This window comes from Salmo salar, chromosome ssa11, assembly GCF_905237065.1.
Source record: "Salmo salar chromosome ssa11, Ssal_v3.1, whole genome shotgun sequence".
NCBI lineage: Eukaryota > Metazoa > Chordata > Actinopteri > Salmoniformes > Salmonidae > Salmo > Salmo salar.
Window position 1 is genome coordinate 8,709,934 of NC_059452.1, and position 24,255 is coordinate 8,734,188.

The following is a 24,255-nucleotide window of genomic DNA, read 5'->3' on the forward strand; positions in this document are numbered from 1 at the left end:
CTTGTTTCACGTCGGTTATCCCCCAACTCTGGTGCTTGTCTGCTGGTTCTCATTCTTGTCAAAATGTCGGACATTTTCCTGTCGAAATGTAACGAGTACTTTTGGGTGTCAGGGAAAATGTATGGAGTAAAAAGTACATTATTTTCTTTAGGAATGTAGTAAGGTAAAAGTTGCCATAAATAGTAAAGTACAGATACCCCCAAAAACTACTTAAGTAGTACTTTAAAATACTTGACACCACTGTCTGTCTGCTCACCTCTCTTTCTCGGTCTTGCTTTGCAGAAGAGTGACACAGAGTCTGTGACCGGCACTGAACCGCCAGTCCTTACCAGAAGCACCAGCCAGGATTCAGAGGCCAGCACAGTGGTAGGGCGCGGCCAACACAGCGAAACAATCTCAACCCAATCCTCAGCCCCTCTCAACCTTATCTCAGTGTGACTCATCCCAAGGCCCGCTTATCCCAAAGCTCAATTTGTATCCTTAGTCTTACAAGGTTTACACTCAAGGTTCTACAGACTCATTTAAGCTCAAGCCATACATCCCCAGTAACACTTATCCCAAACCAGGTTGCTTCCCAATCTTACTAAATTCCGAGCTTGCTTCATTTCTAGTCTTTGCTAACTTTAGTCCTACTCATCTCTTGTCTTGCTTTGTCTCAGCCTGGCACAATGGCTGTTGCCAAAACCGTACGTGTCATACTAATCTACTTCTTCCCCAGTGGTTCTTAGCCTTAGTGTAACTCAGTGATCCTCAAAAAAAACCTGTAGTACTTGGGCTCTCCAAGAGCAGGGTTGAGGAGTACTGATCTAACTCTTCTCTTTTAGCCTTAGTCAGTGTGAGTTCTCTGTGTCTCAGTATGCCTGATATTCACTAGTCTCCTGACACTTTGACCCCTGACCCCTCCAGATAAGTAACAGCTCAGGGGAGACGCTGGGAGCTGACAGTGACTTGAGTAGCACCGCTGGGGAGGGCTTGGGTGGCAGGCAAGCCCCCCACCTCAACCTCTCCAGGGGAACACTGTCCGACAGCGAGATTGAGACCAACCCGGCCACCAGCTCAGTGTTTGTGAGTGGAAAGTCCTTCCTGGCTGATCACACTGCTTGATTCACCAGTTAATATTAGTGCAACTGTTTTATTTTTTGGGGCGTTTTCGATAAGTGCAAATGCATTCGCTGCGGGACATGAAGTCTGCCCGTGGATGTCAATCTTGTAAATGCAGGAAAATCTTTGGCAAGACGAATTTATCCCGTGATTTATGTTTTGTGGTGTTTTCCCAGGGTAAGACCCAAAAGATGAAGCCTGGTGTGAAGGAGGCGAAGGCTAAACTTGTGCCTGTCGTGGCTAAGGGGCCTCCCACCCAGCCCTTGGAAGACATCAGCATGAGGATTTACCTGTGTGATGGCCTGCTGGGTACGTTCCAGATGACTGATGTTTTAGAAAGGCTGTGGTTTAATATCTATTCCAGTGCCGCCTTTAGTCTCCCTCTGTTCAACTTTGTGGTAAAAAGTTACAGTAAATATCTAGTAGCCTCAGCGAGATGTTGCATGCACAAAGTAAACACAATATCAGGTCAATTTCCCCAACATCAAAGAACGTTGAAGTGCGAGGCTAAATGTCTCTGCTGTCTTGCATTGTGCTCATCTCACATCTGCGGTGCTGCTCGGTGTAATGTCATCTTGCTGAGTGAATCCTTCCTATAAGGCTACATACATACATACATACATACATACATACATACATACATACATACAGTACCAGTCAAAAGTTTGGACACCTACTCGCTCAAGTTTATTATTATTATTATATATATTTTTTTTTTATTCGTTGTAGAATAATAGTGAAGACATCAAAACTATGAAATAACACATGGAATCATGTAGTAAGCAAAAATGTTTTGAACAGATAAATATATTTTTGATTCATCAAAGTAGCCACTCTTTGCCTTGATGACAGCTTTGCACACTCTTGGCATTCCCTCAGTCAGCTTCACCTAGAATGGTTTTCCAACAGTCTTGAAGGAGTTCCCACATATGCTGAGCACTTGTTGACTGCTTTTTCTTCACTCTGCGGTCCAACTCATGCCAAACCATCTCAATTGGCTTGAGGTCGGGTGATTGTGGAGGCCACGTCACGTGATGCATCACTCCAATCTCCTTCTTGGTTAAATAGGCTTTACACAGCCTGGAGGTGTGTTGGGTCATTGTCCTGTTGAAAAACAAATGATAGTCCCACTAAGCGCAAACCAGATGGGATGGCGTATCACTTAAGAATGCTGTGGTAGCCATGCTGGTTAAGTGTGCCTTGAATTCTAAATAATCACAGACGGTGTCACCAGCAGAGCACCCGCACACCATCAAAACTCCTCCTCCATGCTTCACGGTGGCAACCACACATGCCATGTCTTGCTTCCGGACAGGCTAAACACATTCTTCGCATGCTTTGAGGATAAAACAGTGCTACCGACGGAGCCCTCTACCAAGGACTGTGGGCTCTCCTTCTCCGTGGCCAACGTGAGTAAAACATTTAAATGTGTTAACCCTCGCAAGGCTGCCGGCCCAGACGGTATCCCCAGCCGCGTCCTCAGAGCATGCGCAGACCAGCTAGCTGGTGTGTTTACAGGCATATTCTATCTCTTCCTATCCCAGTCTGCTGTCCCCACATGCTTCAAGATGGCCACCATTGTTCCTGTACCCAAGAAGGCAAAGGTAACTGAACTTAATGACTATCTCTCCGTAGCACTCACCTCTGTCATCATGAAGTGCTTTGAGAGACTAGTCAAGGATGATATCACCTCTACCTTACCTGCCACCCTAGATCCACTTCCATTTGCTTACCGCCCCAATAGATCCACAGACGATGCAATCGCCTGCACACTGCCCTATCCCATCTGGACAAGAGGAATGCCTATGTAAGAATGCTGTTTATTGACTATGGCTCAGCATTCAACACCATAGTACCCTCCAAGCTCATCATTAAGCTCGAGGCCCTGGGTCTGAACCCCGCCCTGTGCAACTGGGTCCTGGACTTCCTGACGGGCCGCCCCCAGGTGGTGAAGGTAGGAAACATCACCCCAGTCCGCTGATCCTCAACACTGGGGACCCACAAGGGTGCGTGTTCAGCCCCCTCCTGTACTCCCTGTTCACCCATGACTGCGTGGGTGAACACGCAGTCATGGTTGTGTCATCTGCAATCATCAAGTTTGCAGACGACACAACAATAGTAGGCTTGATTGCCAACGATGACGAGACAGCCTACAGGGAGGAGGTGTGAGGGCTCTTGGAGTGTGGTGCCTGGAAAACAACCTCTCACTCAACGTCAACAAAACAAAGGAGATGATCGTGGACTTCAGGGAACAGCAGAGTGAGCACCCCCCTGTCTACATCGATGGGACCGCAGTGGAGAAGGTGGAAAGTGTCAAGTACCTTGGCGTACACATCACTGACAAACTGAAATGGACCACTCACACAGACAGTGTAGTGAAGAAAGCCCAACAGAGCCTCTTCAACCTCAGGAAGCTAAAGAAATTTGGCTTGTCACCTAAAATCTCACAATCTTTTACATATGCACAATTGAAAGCATCCTGTCGGGCTGTATCACCACCTGGTATGGCAACCGCACCGCCCTCAACCGCAAGGCTCTCCAGAGGGTGGTGCGGTCTCCCCAATGCTTTACCGGGGGCAAACTACCTGCCCTCCAGGACACCTACAGCACCCAATGTCACAGGAAGGCCAAAAAGATCATCAAGGACATCAACCACCCGAGCCACTGCCTGTTCAACCCGCTTTCATCTGGAAGGCATGGTCAGTACAGGTACATCAAAGCTGGGACCGAGAGAATGAAAAACCGCTTCTATCTCAAGGCCATCAGACTGTTAAACAGCCATCACTAACACAGAGAGGCTGCTGCCTATAGGCATAGAAGAGAAATCACTGGCCACTTTAAGGAATGGAACACTAGTCACTTTAATAATGTTTACATATCTGGCATTTGTCATCTCATATGTACAGTTGAAGTCGGAAGTTAACATTGCCTTTAAATTGTTGAACTTGGGTCAAACATTTCAGGTAGCCTTTCACAAGCTTCCCACAATAAGTTGGGTGAATTTTGGCCCGTTCCTCCTGACAGAGCTGGTGTAACTGCGTCAGGTTTGTAGGCCTCCTTCCTCGCACACGCTTTTTCAGTTCTGCCCACAAATTTTCTATAGAATTGAGGTCAGGGCTTTGTGATGGCCACTCCAATACCTTGACTTTGTTGTCCTTGAGCCATTTTGACACAACTTTGGAAGTATGCTTGGGGTCATTGTCCATTTGGAAGACCCATTTGCGACCAAGATTTAACTTCCTGACTAATGTCTTGAGATGTTGCTTCAATATATCCACATTATTTTCCTCCCTCATGAAGCCATCTATTTTGTGAAGTGCACCAGTCCATCCTGCAGCAAAGCACCCCCACAACATGATGCTGCCACTCCCGTGCTTCACGGTTGGGATGGTGTTCTTCGGCTTGCAAGCCTCCCTCTTTTTCCTCCAAACATAACGATGGTCATTATGGCCAAACAGTTCTATTTTTGTTTCATCAGATCGGATGACATTTCTCCAAAAAGTATTATCTTTGTCCCCATGTGCAGTTGCAAACTGTAGTCTGGCTTTTTTATGGCGGTTTTGGAGCAGTGGCTTCTTCCTTGCTGTGCAGCCTTTCAGGTTATGTTGATATAGGACTCGTTTTACAGTGGATATAGATACTTTTGTACCTGTTTCCTCCAGCATCTTCACAAGGTCATTTGCTGTTGTTCTGGGATTGATTTGAACTTTTCGCACCTAAGTACGTTCATCTCTAGGAGACAGAACGGGTCTCCTTCCTGAGCGGTATGACGGCTGCGTGGTCCCATGGTGTTTATACTTGCGTACTATTGTTTGTACAGATGAATGTGGTACCTTCAGGCGCTTGGAAATTGCTCCCAAGGATGAACCAGGCTTGTGGAGGTCTGCAATTCTTTTTCTGAAGTCTTGGCTGATTTTCCCATGATGTCAAGAAAAGAGTCACTGAGTTTGAAGGTAGGTCTTGAAATACATCCACAGGTACACCTCCGATTGACTCAAATTATGTCAATTAGCCTATCAGAAGCTTCTAAAGCCCTGACATCATTTTCTGGAATTTTCCAAGTTGTTTAAAGGCACAGTCAACTTAGTGTATGTTAACTTCTGACCCACTGGAATTGTGATACAGTGAATTATAAATGAAATAATCTGTCTGTAAACAATTGTTGGAAAAATGACTTGTGTCATGCACAAAGTAGATGTCCTAACCGACTTGCCAAAACTATAGTTATTTAACAAGAAATGTACAGATTGGTTGAAAAACAAATTTTAATGACTCCAACATAAATGTATGTCAACTTCCGACTTAAACTGTTTATACTGTGTTCTATTCTATGGTATCTTAGTCCGTTCCGCTCTGACATCGCTCGTCCATATGTATATAGTCTTAATTCATTCCTACTTCGATTTTTGTGTATTGGGTATATGTTGTGTAATTTGTTAGATAATTCTTGTTAGATATTACTGCACTGTCGGAGCTAGAAGCACAAGCATTTCGCTACACCCGCAATAATATCTGCTAATCATGTGTATGTGACCAATAAAAGTTGATTTGATGAGGAGATAATCCGTTCACCTACTCTGCGTCTCACAATAACACGCGGTTGGAACCAAAAATCTCAAATTTGGACTCATCAGACCAAAGGACAGATTTCCACCGGTCTAATGTCCAATGCTCGTGTTTCTTAGCCAAAGCAAGTCCCTTCTTCTTATTTGTGTCCTTTAGTTGTGGTTTCTTTGCAGCAATTCGAACATGAAGGCCTGATTCACATAGTCTCCTCTGAACAGGTGATGTTTAGATGTGTCTGTTACTTGAACTCTGTGAAGCATTTATTTGGGCTGTAGTTTCTGAGGCTGGTAACTCTAAGGAACTTATCCTCTGCAGCAGAGGTAACTCTGTCTTCCTTTCCTGTGGCGGTCCTCATGAGAGCCAGTTTCATCATAGCGCTTGATGGTTTTTGCGACTGCACTTGAAGAAACGCTCAAAGTTCTTGAAAGTTTTTCAGATTGACTGACCTTCATGTCTTAAAGTAAAGACTGTTGTTTCTCTTTGCTGATTTGAGCTGTTCTTGCCATAATATGGACTTAGTCTTTTACCAAATAGGGCTATCTTCTGTATACCACCCCTACCTTGTCACAACAGAACTAATTGCCTCAAACGCATTAAGAAGGAAATGCATTTCACAAATTAACTTTTAACAAGACACACCTGTTAATTGAAATGAATCCCAGGTGACTACCTCGTGAAGCTGGTTGAGAGAATGCCAAGAGTGTGCAAAACTGTCATCAAGGCAACGGGTGGCTACTTTGAAGAATCTCAAATATAAAATATATTTTGATTTGTTTAACACTTTTGGTTACTACATGATTCCATATGTGTTATTTCATAGTTTTGATGTCTTATCCTACAATATAGAAAATAGTAAAAATAAAGAAAACCCTTGAATGAGTAGGTGTGTCCAAACTTTTGACTGGTACTGTATATCTATCTGATTCATCTAACTCTTTCTCACTATTTGACTAACAGTGCATGAACTGTACTATAAAGCGTGAAGGTAGGTCTGGAGTGAATGAGGTTGGGTCTATTTATTTGTGCTTTCACCCCTTCCTGTGGTCTCTCTCTCTTCTCTTGGTTTGTCATTAACCCACTCAGCTCTGAGCTTAACCCTCTTTGCTCTGCTGCTCCTCTTCCTCCCTACTGCGTGTCCCGGGAACACTTTGCAGGGCGCGACAAGAGCTCCATGTGGGACCAGCTGGAGGATGCTGCCATGGAAACCTTCTCTCTGAGTAGGGCTGACCTCTTTCACCTTTTGACCTTCTATGTTTGTGCTTGAATGAAATGCCCACCTGGGCTCTGGTGCTCACTTGTGTATTGTCTGGTGCTTTGATGTGCTGCTTTGATCTTTACCTCCACTGGATTTCCCATCACACTGAGTGGTTGGTGTTGTAAACAATGTAGCAAGGCTCCTATGGACAAGTAAACAGGAGATAATGTCTCTTGGTTGACAAAACATTTTCAACAGTCACATGGTCAGGTGTGTGTGTTCGTATGGATGTGTGTTCGTATGGATGTGTGTTCGTTTGTGTGGGTGTTTATGTGTGTGCAGTTATGTAAGGTTCTGTTGGATCATGTGTATGTTAATGCATGTCTACTGGTGAGTGTGGGGTGACATGTACAGTAGTTGTCAGTGTGAAGGTGATTTTGACCTGGAGATGATTTTGTAGACTAGTTTTGTGTTTTGTGTGCCCTTGTGATTGTGGTCATGATGTGTTTTGTGTAAGTGTGTGTCCTTTTGGACACAGATAAGCAGTGTGTGTTGTATTTATGTAGGTAAGGAGCGCTCTACACTGTGGGACCAGGTCCAGTTCTGGGAGGATGCTTACTTGGATGCTGTCATGTTGGAGAGGGAGGGGATGGGCATGGACCAGGGACCTCAAGAGATGATTGACAGGTACAGGTTGCCTATTAGAGTGGATCTGTATTTTTGAAATGACAGCCATCCTTGTATAGCTGTGTTTCCTGTTTAGAGGCTGATGGTTACCACTGTTTACACAGATACCTGTCACTCGGGGACCACGACCGTAAGCGCCTGGAGGACGATGAAGACAGGCTGCTAGCTACTCTACTGCACAATATGATCGCCTACATGCTAATGGTTAAGGTGGGTCTATCACACACAATGTTTCACTGCGTAACCCCCGTATGTCAACTGCAGCAACTACGAATGTTCAGATAAGTAGGCATCGCATATTTTCCGACGTCTCTTGCTAAGTTTGTCTGTATATCCTTCTCTGTCTGTCCAGGTGAACAAGAATGACATCAGGAAGAAGGTGAGGCGTCTGATGGGGAAGTCCCACATCGGCCTTAGCCACAGCCAGGAGATCAACGAGTGTCTGGACAAACTGGCTAATTTGGTAAGAAAGAACCAAAGATTCTCTCTCTTCAATAAAATAGGAGCCACTAAGGCAGTCAACTGTTCTACCAAGTGGCATAAAGATTCAACGTTTTATGTGGTCCTTCGAGCCGGATCCTTTTATGCAACACATGTTTTTAGTGTGTGTGAGAATATCAGTGTTGCTGATACAGTATCTCTGTTTAACCCTCTAGATTCTACGCCCTGTCTAAGCCGGGGATGAAACATTTGATTTGGCATTATTGCTATTAGCCCATAGAAAAGCGTTGAATAACAGATTCAATACATGGAACAACAATCCCCCCCCCGCACATATTTTTTTATTTATTATATATATATTTATTTATTTATTTATTATATATATTTATTTATTAATATATTTATTTATTTATTATATATTTATTTATTTTATATATTTATTTATTTTATTTTATGTATATATATTTATTTATTTTATTTTATGTATATATATATTTATTTTATATATATATTTATTTATTTTATATATACATTTATTTATTTATTTTATATATATATTTATTTATTTTATATATTTATTTATTTTATATATTTATTTATTTAATATATATATATATATTAAATAAATATATAAAATAAATAAATATATAAAATAAATATTTATTTATTTTATATATTTATTTATTTTATATATTTATTTATTTATATATATATTTAATAAATAAATATATATATATATATATATATATATATATTTATATTTATTTTATATGTATTTAACCCCTTATTCAAGGCACTAAACAATCTCCATATATGCTTCCATTGATTTACAAAAAAAAATAAAAAATGGTACCGGGGACCTTCAGATGAGTCTTGAGGCCTTGTGGGCATCCTAGAGTAAAACAACCAACATGAACGTGTTTGTGAGAGACTTGCCTTTCCACAGAGAGGGGTCATATTACTGTGTAGCCCAAACTGTTCGGAGGCTACAGACAGAAAGAAGTTGGCAGAAGGGGATGTGCCAACTTCGTAGAGCAAAATGGAGAACCGTTCAGATGTTAGACGTTTTTGTGAGAGGACCGATTTTCTGGATATCTCATGGTCTGACAAACACCGTTCTTCTAATTCTGCCACCTTTCACCACAGATGTGGAAGGGCGATCACGGCGGATGTGGTGGATTGGGACGCAGCCCATGCAACAAAAAAATAACATATCTCTAGCTTAAACGGATGCATTTTGATGGGGATTTATTATGTTAGATTTCCACGGGGGCCACAGAAATTGTAGAAGGGTAAAAAGTCTTGTTCACTCACATTTCAGAATGGCCGCGAGCTGTCCATCAGACCTAGCGGAAGCCGTCACATCAAGAAGCAGACCTTCGTGGTGCACGCTGGGACAGATACCACGGGGGACATCTTCTTCATGGAGGTATGTGAGACACTTTCAGCGTTCACTTTCCCAGCCCTTTCTTGTACATACAGTAGGCCTTGTTCATGTTTTTTTTATTGTGCCCCCAGAGATGGCCTGACGAGTATCTGAATAGATCAAATTTACAAATCATCGTCAAGAACTGTCAAAACTCTGCAATTTGTAGTTTTAGTAGATCTAGCGTTTAGCTCTACAGTGGATATCAAATAATTGCATCCTTTGCCTCTGTCCATTTCCCCCATTCAGGTGTGTGACGACTGTATAGTCCTGCGCAGCAACATCGGCACAGTGTATGAGCGCTGGTGGTACGAGAAGCTCATCAACATGACCTACTGCCCCAAGACCAAGGTCCTGTGTCTGTGGAGACGCAATGGCCAGGAGACCCAACTCAACAAGTTCTACACCAAGAAGGTGAGCCCCTACCGTTAGCGCTTCGAGTACTGAAATGCAACTAGCAATTATGAACACCATGATATCCGTGTTAGTGGAACCTGTGATTAAGGTGACTGTAAATTGTGACTTTCGTGTCAGACTTTGTACAGCCCCTTTTTGTATTCTATAATCTGAATTCAAATGTTTTGTTGTCTAGTGTCGCGAATTGTATTACTGTGTGAAGGACAGCATGGAAAGAGCTGCTGCCCGACAGCAGAGCATTAAACCAGGTATGTGGACGTGCACGTTGGCTGGAGTCTCTTTCTTTGAGGCAGCACAAATGTATTCTTGCCCTGCGTTTTGAAAATGGATAGCCCTAGGGCAGTGGTATTCAAAGTCTGGGTCGAGACCTAGAGGAATTGCAGTGGGGTCAGCAAAATATATTTAAAAAATGAAGAGTAGAGATTAATGGATGAGACAATATACAAATGTTTTTGAGAAAGATAATTTGAAAAATGAATTATTGAGTAAATGTATTTATTGGTTTCTTTTGATTTTGATAAGAGACATGAAAATGTCATGAAATAAAAGTTATTTGTTCATGTAAAAATGGAAATGTGACTATTTTAAGGTTGTCATTACATTTGGCCCAAAAAATGGGGTCCCCGATGAAAAGGTCCAATAAATTCTATAACCATTTGAGTCAATCAGCTCAGTTGGCCAAGTAAAGACTTTTCTGTCTGTCATCACTAACACTTTTCGAAAGAGATGTACAGCGGAATGGATAGAGGAGGGATCCTTTGGTTTGAGCGATCTGCCTCTCTCTCCGTAGGGCCAGAGCTGGGTGGAGAGTTCCCTGTGCAGGACATGAAGACTGGCGAGGGCGGACTGCTGCAAGTCACCCTGGAAGGCATCAACCTCAAATTCATGCACAGCCAGGTAGGAGGCCTGTATTACCACACACACACACACACACACACAAAAACCATTTAACCTCCTCCCAACCACCGCAATTCTTCTCCTCGTTTTCTGTTTTCTTTCTCTCTCTCACACACACACACACAACAGTGGCTCACTTCCTCTAAGGTCCCTTTAAAAAAAAGAGACTAGAAGGCATTTATGGCTGTTTCTTTGACATTGCTACATTTTTATAGCCTACTGAATTGAGTGAAAAAGCAGAGTACATTTTAAAGGTACTTCAGTCACTGTTTTGATCAGGACCTTAGAGGAATAACTCATTTTTGTGCTTTGTCTTTCTATGATTTAAAATATGTTATGATTTATTTGTGCAGTCACTAAGATGTATGTTTCAAGATGAAAACACATATCCACTTCTGTTAAAGGCCTCCCGAGTGGCGCAGTGGTCTAATCGCAGTGCTAGAGGCGTCACTACAGATCCGGGTTCAATCCCGGGCTGTGTCGCAGCCAGCTGCGACCGGGAGAAACATGAGACGGCGCACAATTGGCCCAGTGTCGTCCAGATTAGGGGAGAGTTTGGCCGGCTGGGTTGTCCTTGTCCCATCGCGCTCTAGCGACTCCTTGTGGCGGCCGGGGGCATGCACGCTGACTTCAGGTCCCCAGCTGTACTGTTTCCTCCGGCTGGCTTCCGGGTTAAGGCAGCAGTGTGTCAAGAAGCAGTGCGGCTTGGCAGTCGTCTTTCGGTGGACGCGTGGCTCTCGACTTTCGCCTCTCCCGAGTCCGTATGGGAGTTGTAGCGATGGGACAAGACTGTAACTACCAATTGGATACAGTCTGGGGAGAAAAAAGGGGTACATTTTGAATTTTTTTATATAATCATAATTGGACATAAAAAAATATATATATAAATCCTAAAATATTCTGTTAATACTTAGCATTCTTAGTTGTGGTGCCCAAACCTTGTCGTTTGTGTAAGAGAGATTTGTGCATCAGAGGTAAGACAGATGACCTTGTGCAAAGACTTTTCATTAATAATTGCCATTTTATTTTACCCTTCTTTTAAAGTTTTGTCCCCTTGACCTGTGTATTAAAGTTAGATTAAAAATACCTCAAGTATTCACAACTTTTGGGGTTGGGGCAATTCCATTTCCTGAATCAACTTGAGTAAGAATATAATTGACCTCAGTCCTCACCACTGTCACAAGTAAATATTTTTGGACCCAAAGGAAATGCTTGGATTTGAAATAACAATTATACAATTGCTCCACCAATGATTGAGGGTCATAGGAGTGGCACTCATTTAATATAACCATAGTGAAGAAACACACTGGACATATCACACTGTAGGATTGGGGCAAAAACGCATTGAATCAACACATGGGAATGCCTACTCATAAAGTAATACTCGATTGTAGTAGAATAGAAAACAATGTTTTTGACCACTACATTCTTTATGAAAGGTCCTAGCTCTTTGAACTGCTTTCTTGATTTCTTTAGATCACGCAGCGTACCTAATTGAAAGGAATTAAGGCTAGACATTGCACTGGCCAATCGAAAGTGTATTTGATCGTGCCTTCTTTTTGAAGCAACACTAACCGGTTTGAACACATCATCATCATATAGAATTTAACAAGGGTACAACAGTCATAATGTTGTAATACCCTTTCCCTACTACAGACACTTAGCCTAATTCACGTTTTAGGAACAACACATACGTTTGTGCAACCTGATTGTACGATAATGGTCATAGTTCTCATTGAGATGCTGCTTGGAGAATTCAAACCACCTCTTTTTCCACCGTCAGCTCTGCAGGAGCTTATGCACCAAGTTAATGCCAACCCATTACATTTTTCCAGTGACAGACATGGGTCACCGTAGGGTTAAATACGTGGGCATGTTAGAGTGGTGAGGTTGTAATAGGTGGCAGCCTGTTTTGTTGGGGAGGCGATGTGGCTGACTGCCCTCTTGTACCTGTACTACTGAGCTGTTGTTGCCAGCCCTCGTTGCTGGAGGAGGGGGCATGGAGGGCATTGGGGGCGGGAATGGGTTCCCAGCAGTCAAAACTGGTTGAAATTATGTAATTACAACCAGAGTATTGGTTTTGGTAAACTGGTAGTAATTATGTCATTTTCTGGGTTAGGCCCAGGAACGAACCCCCCAAAAAAGTCCAGCTGTTTAAAGTATAGACTAGACCAACTTTCAGTAGTTATTTTTCCACCTTTCCTAGTTTAGTTTAGCACTTCATCATTCCAGTAGAATTTTCTGTGAAAGGTATATTGGCATTGATAGCTGTTAATACGTCAAGTCCCGTCCATTAGGTTGATTGTTTTTGGGGGGACAGTGCAGCGCCCTCTTTGAGCGCCGTCCAGTGTTTGTGCTCTTCTGTCCGATAATAATCCAAACCGTTTCTCTTCCATGCTCTCTCCCCCTGCAAGGAGCGGAAGGTACACAACCTCTGCCGTGTTTGCTTGTTAGCGGTTATGACCTTTTTTGTTGGGTTCTTTTTCCTCAATTTCTTTAGCTGTGTGTGGTAAACTTTATTTTATGTGTCCTCATCTCTGTTTTCATATGGAATTTCCATGTATGCTAAGCATTACATGGGCCAAAGTGCATTTGCATTAGTAGGGAAAACAGAAATGAATTAGCAGTCGCCATTGCTTCACTGTTGACAACAAATGGCCACAATAGCTTTGCTGATGCACACTTTAGCTAAGGCACTATAGTGCGAACAAATTGCCATATTATAGTTTCATTCAGCAAGGAATCATTAATAGCACTCACTTCATCATAGACCTTCCCACAATGCATTTCTACTCACCTAACCCCAGCCCATGTAAGCATTCAAACATGGAAACTTCTGTTTTGTGTTTTCCTATTTAATTTTGGTAGCGTTTACCATCTTCTGTATTTTTTCCCTTTTAGTATTTACTAGATGAGAATTTGACGTTGTTAATTTTCTCTCTGAAATGTTTAATTTCAGCATGTTGTCATTGAGTTACTAATGTTCTGTCTTGTTGTTTTTTGTTTGTTTTAGGTTTTCATAGAGCTGAATCACATTAAAAAGTGCAATACTGTGAAGGGAGTCTTTGTCCTGGAGGAATTTGGTAATTACCACATCTATTGATTCTAGGTCTGTACTCGACACGGCAGTAACTCAGCTTCACGACAAACGCAACGCTGACGCACAGAGTTAGCAACGGCAACGACTCAGGGTTCAGTGGATTCACAACAGCTCTTGCTTTACCTCAGGGAAAATATAGTCAGTGCTAGAGTTAGCTAGTTTCATTTGGCAATTTGAGAAGTCCAGCCCTCACAAATATGAATGTTTGCTTATTTTCATATTTATTGCGTATTTATAAAATAAGACAAAACAGCCCTATTTGTGAGATTTCTGTCTTTATTCGCTGTGTTTTTAGTTTTCAACCATGAGGTCTTAGGAGTCAGGCCTGCTGTGTTAAGATGGAAGACTTGATGCACAGCTTGTTTTTGCATCAGACTTTTGTAAGGATCAAATGTTGGAAATTAGAGCTTTAGGGTAGGAAATCGTTTTAGGGTTCACTCGACCAAATAAGATGCTATGTGCATGAGAGGGAAATTCATCAAAGCCCAGAGCAGCGAGAAGCGGACCCACAGATCGTATTTGAACTGTTCTAAACACTCATTAAGAATAAATGACACATACGTTAATATGTTCTCAGATGAAGCTGAATTATCTTGCTCGATCTTCAGGATAGAAGGATGCTAACTTGTTGGAAATGGCCACATTTGGGTTGCGTTGAGTAGGCACAAAAAAAAAATGTTTTCAGAAAGAAAAGGAAAATGTACTTTCTTAGGCACGTTCAGGTAGTATCTCAGCCATTTCAAAACTTTTTCTCTCTATGGTGCCCGCTAAATGTGATTGGGGATTCCTTTCCTGAGACCAGGGCTAGAATTTAGATATTTAGAACATTTCCTTCAAGATGTGTACAGTAGATGGTTTATCGTGTCTGTTTATAGTGTCATATTTGAAACAGACAACCAGTGACCAATGAGATTGTTAGGAGAGGCCTAGATCTGTGAGGTTATAGCCCCCATTTATATCAGCGCTGGACTGGGTTACTGCCGTGTCTCTGTGCTGCTTTTGTAATACGTTACCCTCATCCTTGCCGCTATGAAAACCTTCATTCTCCAGCAGGTAAAGTGCTGTCATCTTTCTCTTCTCCTTTCCTTACATAAGAGCATTCCTCCTCTCCGTTCCCACCTTCTCTCATGCCCCTCATTCTTTATGCAGAATCCCCCTCGTTCCTTTCTTGTAAACCTTGGCTGAGTTTCTTCCTGTCCTGACCGTTTATTAAACTGAAACTTTCTGCTCCTCTCCATCACTTTAAAAAAAGCAAACCCCTCTAGTGTTGTTTTTTCCCTCAATGCTTTGTGGTTTTGAGGCCAAGAAACCTGGCTACTTGACTTGACAATGTGGGGAGCAGAGGGCTTTGACTGCCCCTAGAAGGCCAGCATCCCGGAGTCGCCTCTTCACTGTTGACGTTGAGACTGGTATTTTGGGGTACTATTTAATGAAGTTGCCAGTTGAGGACTTGTGAGGTGTCTGTTTCTCAAACTAGAGTCACTAATGTACTTGTCCTCTTGCTCAGTTGTGCACCGGGGCCTCCCACTCCTCTTTTTATTCTGGTTAGAGGCATTTTGCGCTGTTCTGTGAAGGGAGTAGTACACAGCGTTGTACGAGATCTTCAGTTTCTTGACAAATTCTCGCATGGAATAGCATTCATTTCTCAGAACAAGAAGAGACTGACGAGTTTCAGAAGAAAGTTCTTTGTTTCTGGCCGTTTTGAGCCTGTAATCGAACCCACAAATGCTGATGCTCCAGATACTCAACTAGTCTAAAGAAGGCCAGTTTTATTGCTTATTTAATCAGAACAGCAGTGCTAACATAATTGAAAAAGGGTTTTCTGATCAATTAGCCTTTTGAAATGATAAACTTGGATTAGCTAGCACAATGTGCCATTGGAACACAGGAGTGATTGTTGCTGATAATGGGCCTCTGTACGCCTATGTAGATATTCATTAAAAATCTGCCGTTTCCAGCTACAATAGTCATTTCCAACATTAACAATGTCTACACTGTATTTCTGATCAATTTGATGTTATTTTAAATGTACAAAAAAAAAATGGACATTTCTAAGTGACCCCAAACTTTTGAACTGTAGTGTATATATTTTTTAATCAGGTGAGAAACTGAGCCAGCTCATACAGGTATACTGTTTGACATGTACCACAAGGATAAAGCTGGCGGCAAGCTAGAAGCGAGGTCGAAGTTTGGGTGGTTCTCGGAAACGAAGCTAAATAAACAAACTAGCCAGCTGTTTGTCAGAGCTGTTTGCAGTTGGCCGCTTGCTGTGGACTGGGCAGACTAAATTCGCGAACTCATCTCAGGTGAACTATGCAGACAGTTATCAAGATGGTAGTCCGGTATGTAGACATGGTGGAAACATAACCAAACTGTCCCCAAGTTATATTCACACAAGCAGTTTTCCATAGTTAGCTTGAAAGATGATGGCTAGCTACCTAACGTAGCTGTGGCTGTTTGCCAGTCAGCATAGCTTGTAGAATACTATGTGTGTTATGCCCTGGGAGAGCGACCCTAGCCCCTGTGTCTTCGGTCAAAAAGACGATGCAAGCTGTTGATTCACTGTGAACACTTTAATTCCACAGTAACTAGAATAATGGGGAATATGTAGTAGTACAAATTTATACCAGAGAAAAGGAATGATAATACAATATTAGTAATGTATAGTAATTCTCTAGATAAAACATTGATATAGGTAGGTATACAATAGGAAATAAGCAGGGGAAATATGCATAAACATACAGAAAAGAATATGCATAAATATTCATAAGAAATGTACTCAAACATAATGCAAGAATACCTAAGGAATATGCATACATAATAAGTGTTTGGAATATATACATAATAGGTGATACACATGTAAACAATATGCATATATTGTTTGCAATAATAAACTGTGCCACTAGGCAGCAGACGAGCCCTGTAAAAGCTCTAATTGCAAAGGCTGACTGACATCCGTGAACATGCCAGAAAGGGCGGTGCTAGAAAATGACAACTCTTTAACGGCTGCGTTTGAAACTCAAAGTAGACAGCCCTCGGCCCTGAACTCTAAGCCCTTGAATGACATTTTTCATCGTCACGTCCGAGTGTTCCTTAAATGTCCCTTGCCCAAGCGAGGGAGAGTGTTGATCGAAGAGGCAACGTCCTTGGTGGAAATCTTGAAGTTGAGCTTAAAAACAATCAACCTAAGGCTATTAATGTTAACAACGCTCTGCCAATAGTTCGTTGCCCTATGGGACTCCTAATCACGGCCGGTTGTATATACTAATTTCATAATTCCCCCAAAAATGTTTATGAATCTAAGGTTTTATAGGCTCCTCACTATGAGACTAAGCCAATTTTACAACGCTAAAATCAATGTTGTCTAGATATAATTTTTATCAAGCTAGGTTCATAATTTTTTCTGGCATGCCGAAAATGCAGCCTTGTTGATTAAATGTAAAACTTTGCGGCCACCAGAGTTTGACATGTGACTACAGTTTGTATTGAATTGTGGGTCATATCAACCCTGCAAGTGACAAGTTCTTCACTCGCTCCGTCGAGCAAAATCGAGGGCAACTTTTGTGAATTGGACCTCCATTTAATGTGGCAATAAAACTACATCCGGTTTCAATGGGGATTCCCAGAGAGAAAGTTACTAGACCAAGGGCTGAGGGGGTAAAAATCACGTATTTGGACTGCAGCCTAGTGAGTGCCTTATTTCCCCATAGAGATTAACAGGCGCAAATGGTGAACTGCCTAAATGGCCTACAGGTACATACAACAGGACTGTACAGGCACAAATAACATGCAGGGTGTAAGCATACATGGTAACAAAAGAGATAGAAGTAAGATTATATGGAATATAAACCTGTACATGCCTGTAATAGATATAACAAAATTATGTTCTGACCACGGTTTACCGCAACGGTGAATAGACCAGTCAGAGGAACAGTAATGGAAGCCTACATAATATGCAGCTAAACAAGGAACGTGAACTATATGTTGTAACCGAATACTGATATATTAATTTGTAATAGACAATATATAAAGGTGAGTAGCAAGGCTACGTTAACTGGGAACTAGCATAGGCTGACTGGGATAAGTTAGCAAGGCAAGATGGCAATGACGCAGTAGAAAGTTATCTGTGGGGATATACAACAGGCATAGCAAAAATATTGTAATCAGATTGTAGATACTTTTAGAGGATTACTTTTTGGATTACATGTAAGGATATTTGTAGGGGGAAAAATATGACACCGTTTTCTCTCAATTCAGCATTGGAAAAAAGACACATTTAAGTTTGTTCCACCTGAGTGAGTCTGATTACCAGTCAGAGACCACTATGATAATCACCAAATGCATTTGGAAACTTTTTGTCTTCTCAGTAGCGGTTCATGGGTAATATCACTGGGAAAGCCAGGCCAGGACCATGCGGACGCCTCCGAGCGATCGGGTAGGCTGTTTGGAATATTTATCTGACTGGAATAAAAAAAGTGTCACCCCTACTTCTAAAACCAAAGTTGCGGCCCTGAATTCAACCACACCTTTGTTTCATCACAAAACCGGAGAGCAACATCTGTCCGGTGAAGTCCACAAAGCATGTAACAAACAGTTACGTGACCTACAGCATGGTCAAGCAAGTTAATGTTTACGACATTTTCGGACAACTAAACAACTACAACTAAACTATTGATTTAGAACCACAGAGAGTTACCGCAAGTCGCAAAGAAAACAGGAGCTGCCTCCAATATTCCAGCACCATTTCAACATCATCAAATCATCTATGCTTAGTCTAATAGTGACAACTAAAATATACCAAAAACAATATAGTCTGATCAACATGAGCTAAATATGATGTGGCTGTCCATTGTTCTGATTTGTGTGTGCATGCAGGGGGAAAAAAACATGTTGACTCACTCTACTACAAGCTTTTCACTACACCCGCAACAACATCTGCTAAATATGTGTATGTGACCAATACAATTTGATTTGATTTGTAGAGAAACACCAATGCCTTCCTCTCATTCATGTTGACGAAACGGTCTATGACTGTCATTCATGTTAAACTTTTATTTTTTGTTGTCCTAGGCTACCTGGCTAAAATGCTTGCTCGCTAGCCTAACTTCCTTTTGTGGGCAACATTAGCTAGTTAACATTAGCCTTCTACATATACAGTAGCTACATAGCTATTGAACTTCCTACCTCTCAGTCCAGGGGCACAATGTCTGAATTTATGGTTGGATCAGAATCGCTTTTATAATCATTGGTCAGTACGGAGAATTAAGTCAAACCAAATCCCTATCTCCATCAATGGCAAGGAAAGGGCCAATTGTAGCTAGCTAGCCACCGTAGGACAACACGAGATGCAACAATTTAAGTTGTTTCTGTCAATTCCGTATTTTTCTTGAAGCGATGTGAAAGGAGTGAAGCCAAATCCAAACTGGTGTCCCTTGACACTTTTTTTTTGGTGCGCCAGGAGCATTCACAGTTGAGCTCACTCAGTTCAGCGCAACGCTGATTGGCTATTATTTTCTTTACAATATTATCAAGGGAGGCCAAATGCTCGCTGGCTTCTCTTGCGTTCAATGCTACGGGGTGGCAACAATGTCATACTCTTTAAGACTGTGTAACTGTGTTGTTTTTTGTTGCACTGCTTTGCTTTATCTTGGCCAGGTCACAGTTGTAAATGACAACTTGTTCTCAACTGGCCTACCTGGTTAAATAAAGGTGAAATAACATTTAAAAAATTTTTAAAGACCAGACAGCATCAGATAGATGGCCTACACATATGGAGACAGAGGGGCACTGTGTTGCTCTCTCGGATGCTTTCTCCATGATATACATTCAGCCTCTTGCGAATTGAAGGAAAATTATGGAAACACAAAGAGACGAAATATATATATATATATATGTGTGTCCATTTTTCAAGGAAGCCTGGCTTCCCTTGGTATCCATGACTACACACCACTGGTTCTAATGCCTAATAAGGGGTAAGTAATCCAAAAGTAACTGAAAGTAATCAATTATGTTACTGAGTTTGGGTAATCCAAAGGTTACTTTACTGATTACAATTTTGGACAGGTAGTAACAGATTTCATTTAGAAAGTAACCTACCCAAACCTGCTGGTGACTGAGTGAGGGAGAAGGGGATTCTTCACCTAGCTAGAGCACTAGCTAGCTTATTAGCTGGCTAGCTACCTACAGTGGCATTGTTAGCGCATTATTGAACTTCGCTTTGCAAAGACTATAATTTGAGATGGTTTACGAAGAACGTATTTTGCCTGCAAGAACCACCCAAAGTTGCACTTCGATTCTACTGTCCTTCCCCCTTAAATATCAAATATATTTGCTAGACCTAGCAGTGGCAGAAAGGTAATTTTGAAAATGCCACACATTTTCAGACAGTATATGAGAGTATCCACCATCTTAGACTTGAGATTTTCATCATGCCCAAGTGAAGCGTGTCCGTGTTTTTGATTCAGTCCAATCTAGCATATGCCCAAAGCAAATCAGGTAGCATCATTTTCGAGCTAAGTGTGAACTCTGAACCAGTTCAGTGCTTGTGTGGACTCTTGGCCCACAGCCTCTTTTGCGTACCCTCTCATAGTCTGAAAACTCTTATCACATGCTACACCCGCTGCAACCCCCAGCTCTAACACTCTTTCTTAAAGGGGGGTTTCAACCTCTTGAATCCTTTGTTTTGTCTCTTGCACCTGCACTTGTAGTTCCTGAAACTAAAGAAGTGGTGATCCACAAGTACAAGACACCCATGGTGAGTTAAACTCTTCTGCTCTTGTAGCTAACGCTATACTCTTGGCATTCAATAGTTACCAGATCTGTTTTAACAGTACTGCATTGCATATACAGTTGAAGTCGGAAGTTTGCATACACTGGAGTCATTAAACTCGTTTTTCAACCACTCCACAAATTTCTTGTTAACAAACTATAGTTTTGGGAAGTCGGTATGTCATCTACTTTCTGCAGGACAGAAGTAATTTTTCCAACAATTGTTTACAGACAGATTATTTATAATTCACTTATAATTCACTGTATCACAATTCCAGTGGGTCAGAAGTTTACATACACTAAGTTGACTGTGCCTTTAAACAGCTTGGAAAATTCCAGAAAATGTCATGGCTTTAGAAGCTTCTGTTAGGCTAATTGACATCATTTAAGTCAATTGGAGGTGTACCTGTGGATGTATTTCAAGGCCTACCCTCAAACTCGGTGCCTCTGCTTGACATCATGGGAAAATCAAAAGAAATCAGCCAAGACCTCAGAAAAAAAAATTGTAGACCTCCACAAGTCTGGTTCATCCAAACGCCTGAAGGTACCACGTTCATCTGTACAAACAATAGTACGCAAGTATAAACACCATGGGACCACGCAGCCGTCATACCGCTCAGGAAGGAGACGCGTTCTGTCTCCTAGAGATGAACGTACTTTGGTGCGAAAAGTGCAAATCAATCCCAGAACAACAGCAAAGGACCTTGTGAAGATGCTGGAGGAAACGGGTACAAAAGTATCTATATCCACAGTAAAACCGAGTCCTATATCGACAAAACCTGAAAGGCCGCTCAGCAAGGAAGAAGCCACTGCTTCACAACCGCCATAAAAAAAAGCCAGACTACGGTTTGGAGATGATCGTACTTTTGGGGACAAAGATGATCGTACTTTTGGAGAAATGTCCTCTTGTCTGATGAAACAAAAATAGAACTGTTTGGCCATAATGACCATCGTTATGTTTGGAGGAAAAAGGGGGAGGCTTGCAAGCCGAAGAACACCATCTCAACCGTGAAGCACGGGGGTGGCAGCATCATGTTGTGGGGGTGCTTTGCTGCAGGAGGGACTGGTGCACTTCACTTCATAAAGCTTGGTCGCAAATGGGTCATCCAAATGGACAATGACCCCAAGCATACTTCCAAAGTTGTGGAAAAATAGCTTAAGGACAACAAAGTTAAGGTATTGGAGTGGCCATCACAAAGCCCTGACCTCAAACCTATAGAAAATTTGTGGGCAGGACTGAAAAAGCGTGTGTGAGCCAGGAGGCCTACAAACCTGACTCAAGTTACACCAGCTCTGTCAGGAGGAATGGGCCAAAATTCACCCAACTTATTGTGGAAGGCTACCCAAAACGTTTGACCCAAGTTAAACAATTTAAAGGCAATGCTACCAAATACTAATTGAGTGTATGTAAACTTCTGACCCACTGGGAATGTGATGAAAGAAATAAAACCTGAAGTAAATCATTCTCTCTACTATTATTGACATTTCACATTCTTAAAATAAAGTGGTGATACTAACTGACCTAAGAGAGGGAATTTTTACTAGGATTAAATGTCAGGATTTGTGAAAAACTGAGTTTTTAAATGTATTTGGCTAAGGTGTATGTAAACTTCCGACTTAAACTGTATGTCCTGACATGATCATGAAGAGTAATCCCTTTGACATAACTGCAAAAATGCATGTAATATTCGTTTTTTTCAAGGAGCCTTTTTATTTAATCTCTTAAGTATTTTAAAATAATGTAATCCCCTTTTTGTTCATAACATGATTAGTGTAAGTTCTACAGAGCCATGACACCAAATAATAAAGTGAAAGGCGGCAGAAGTAGTATAACTACACCACAAGTAGCTTGGTCAAAGCTACACTTTCCTCATGTTCCCTTTTTTTTTCCTTGCTCTCAAACAGGCACACCAGATCTGTTACTCCGTCCTTTGCCTTTTCTCCTACGTGGCTGCAGTGAAGGGGAAGGAAGCAGAAGGCAAGCCCAAGCTTCTATCTCCAAGACCCCTGGCCAGCTAGTCTACGACCCCTCCAATCTACCCCCCCCAACCCCCCCGTGCCTCTCACTCTGCAACAAAGTGAAATCTCGGTCCTACTATGACATTGAGTTCTGACAATCCTTGATCCTACACACCTCTTTACTCCTCTTTGCACCCTGTAAGTACATCTCCAAGAAATACCCTCTACTCTTTGCGCCTTGCCATGTAAGTAAAATCCCTATGGTGTGTGTGTATGTATGTACAACCCTGGTCTGTGGCATCGTGTGTACACCCTTCCCAACCATGGTCACGTCCACTAGGCTCCTCTCCTCCTCCCCTTCCCAACCATGGTCCTCCCATGTTTTTAATGGGATGGAGACAGCAAGGGGGAGTGATGTGAGGCACAGCTCTGCAAGTCGATAAGAAAGCAACCAACCGCCGCGTCCACTCTCTGCGACTGTGTGATGAATATTCTATGTGCTACTACTGTAAAACTCCAGTCTGTCCAAGTCCAAACCGGTGAAACGTTTAAAAAGCACTCTAGTACTGACGGTTGTCACTTTGTTAATAAATGCTACTTCTGCATGGTACATCAAACACTGCACGTAAAAGCTTTTAAGGATTCATTCCTTTTGATCCCAAAATATCTTGTGTGGTCCAAGATGTGTGCATCTCTCTTCAGCTTGCCCAGTGAGGCTAAACTACTGTAGTAGTTCAACTGTCAAATGTCTTGTCTGTGGTCGCTCTGTATTGAATTGCATGTTGCTATGGAGAGATAGAAATGCTGTACATTTCACCATAAGATGTTTTGCAAAGTGTGTTTATTCACTAGATGTGCAATACTTTACGTAGTTAGCCAGAGGCAGATCATTGTTCTGATTTAAAAAAATCTTGGCAATTCTGGCTTACACAGAGCAAAGATTGTAAAAAAGGACTTCATTGTCGTACATATTGAAGTAAATAAATATGATGACCTATTGTTTATATGTGCGAAATCACTATTTGGAGATTCTAGAGATGTGTAAACCTACTGCTGTTATGGTTTTGTCTGTTGGGGAGGTGTGTTAAGTCTTCAAGTTGTGTCTGTATTGTAGTAAGATAAATAAATCCAATCTAGCCCCCATTTCAGCCCAACTGTAAGTGGTGTGTATGTGAGTGTATACATGCAGTGTAGTGTTTTGCCAGATCAGCAATACATGAATAATACAGCTATATGATCAGGATATTGTTTTTAATGTTTATGGCTTTTGTTTTTTTAGAGATGAAATGCGTGTGTAAGGAACATATTGTTACAACTTCCATGAGAGGTAGTTATTTAAGGTATTTCATTCTTGACAATAAAAACACTGGTGTAAATATAAGAGTAACTGGATGAGGAGCGTCTCAAAACTGTTTGAAGACGGTAACAGAACATAATAGTATAGTTTGTTAGACTAGTTACATATAATGAGAACATTACGAAACGGGAGTCTTTGAAACCCACCAACCCTATTATTGTGCTAGCTCGCCTACTGCTGTTGAGAGAGAACGTGATGGAATAATTGAAATTGTTGTAAATATTTGTGTTTGAAAAAAGTATTTATAAAACATGTACAGCTTTGGCAATATCAAAATAAAAGTTGTCAACTAAAGCCCTCCATTTTGTCTCAAATCATTATTTTGCCACAAAGTTTGGATG

At 41.6% G+C, this 24,255-nt stretch overlaps 1 protein-coding gene across 17 annotated transcripts in view; it reads left to right on the top strand.

Moving 5' to 3' along the window:
* LOC106561933 (MAP kinase-activating death domain protein) overlaps positions 1-24,208 on the top strand; it is a 91,897-nt gene extending 67,689 nt beyond the window's left edge. For 9 of the 17 annotated variants that reach the window (XM_014126353.2, XM_045688982.1, XM_045688978.1 and 6 more), the window contains 14 exons: positions 283-366; positions 907-1,065; positions 1,278-1,410; positions 6,822-6,884; positions 7,429-7,549; positions 7,654-7,759; positions 7,902-8,012; positions 9,312-9,419; positions 9,666-9,830; positions 10,009-10,081; positions 10,624-10,730; positions 13,744-13,813; positions 20,538-20,584; positions 22,504-24,208. In XM_014126353.2, coding sequence (XP_013981828.2) covers positions 283-366; positions 907-1,065; positions 1,278-1,410; positions 6,822-6,884; positions 7,429-7,549; positions 7,654-7,759; positions 7,902-8,012; positions 9,312-9,419; positions 9,666-9,830; positions 10,009-10,081; positions 10,624-10,730; positions 13,744-13,813; positions 20,538-20,584; positions 22,504-22,617 — 1,461 coding nt within the window. In that variant the 3' untranslated portion in view covers positions 22,618-24,208. The remainder of the gene's footprint in view (positions 1-282; positions 367-906; positions 1,066-1,277; positions 1,411-6,821; positions 6,885-7,428; positions 7,550-7,653; positions 7,760-7,901; positions 8,013-9,311; positions 9,420-9,665; positions 9,831-10,008; positions 10,082-10,623; positions 10,731-13,743; positions 13,814-20,537; positions 20,585-22,503) is intronic. The other 8 variants (XM_045688979.1, XM_045688985.1, XM_045688988.1 and 5 more) reach the window with 4 other exon arrangements.
* The last annotated feature ends 47 nt before the right edge of the window (positions 24,209-24,255 follow it).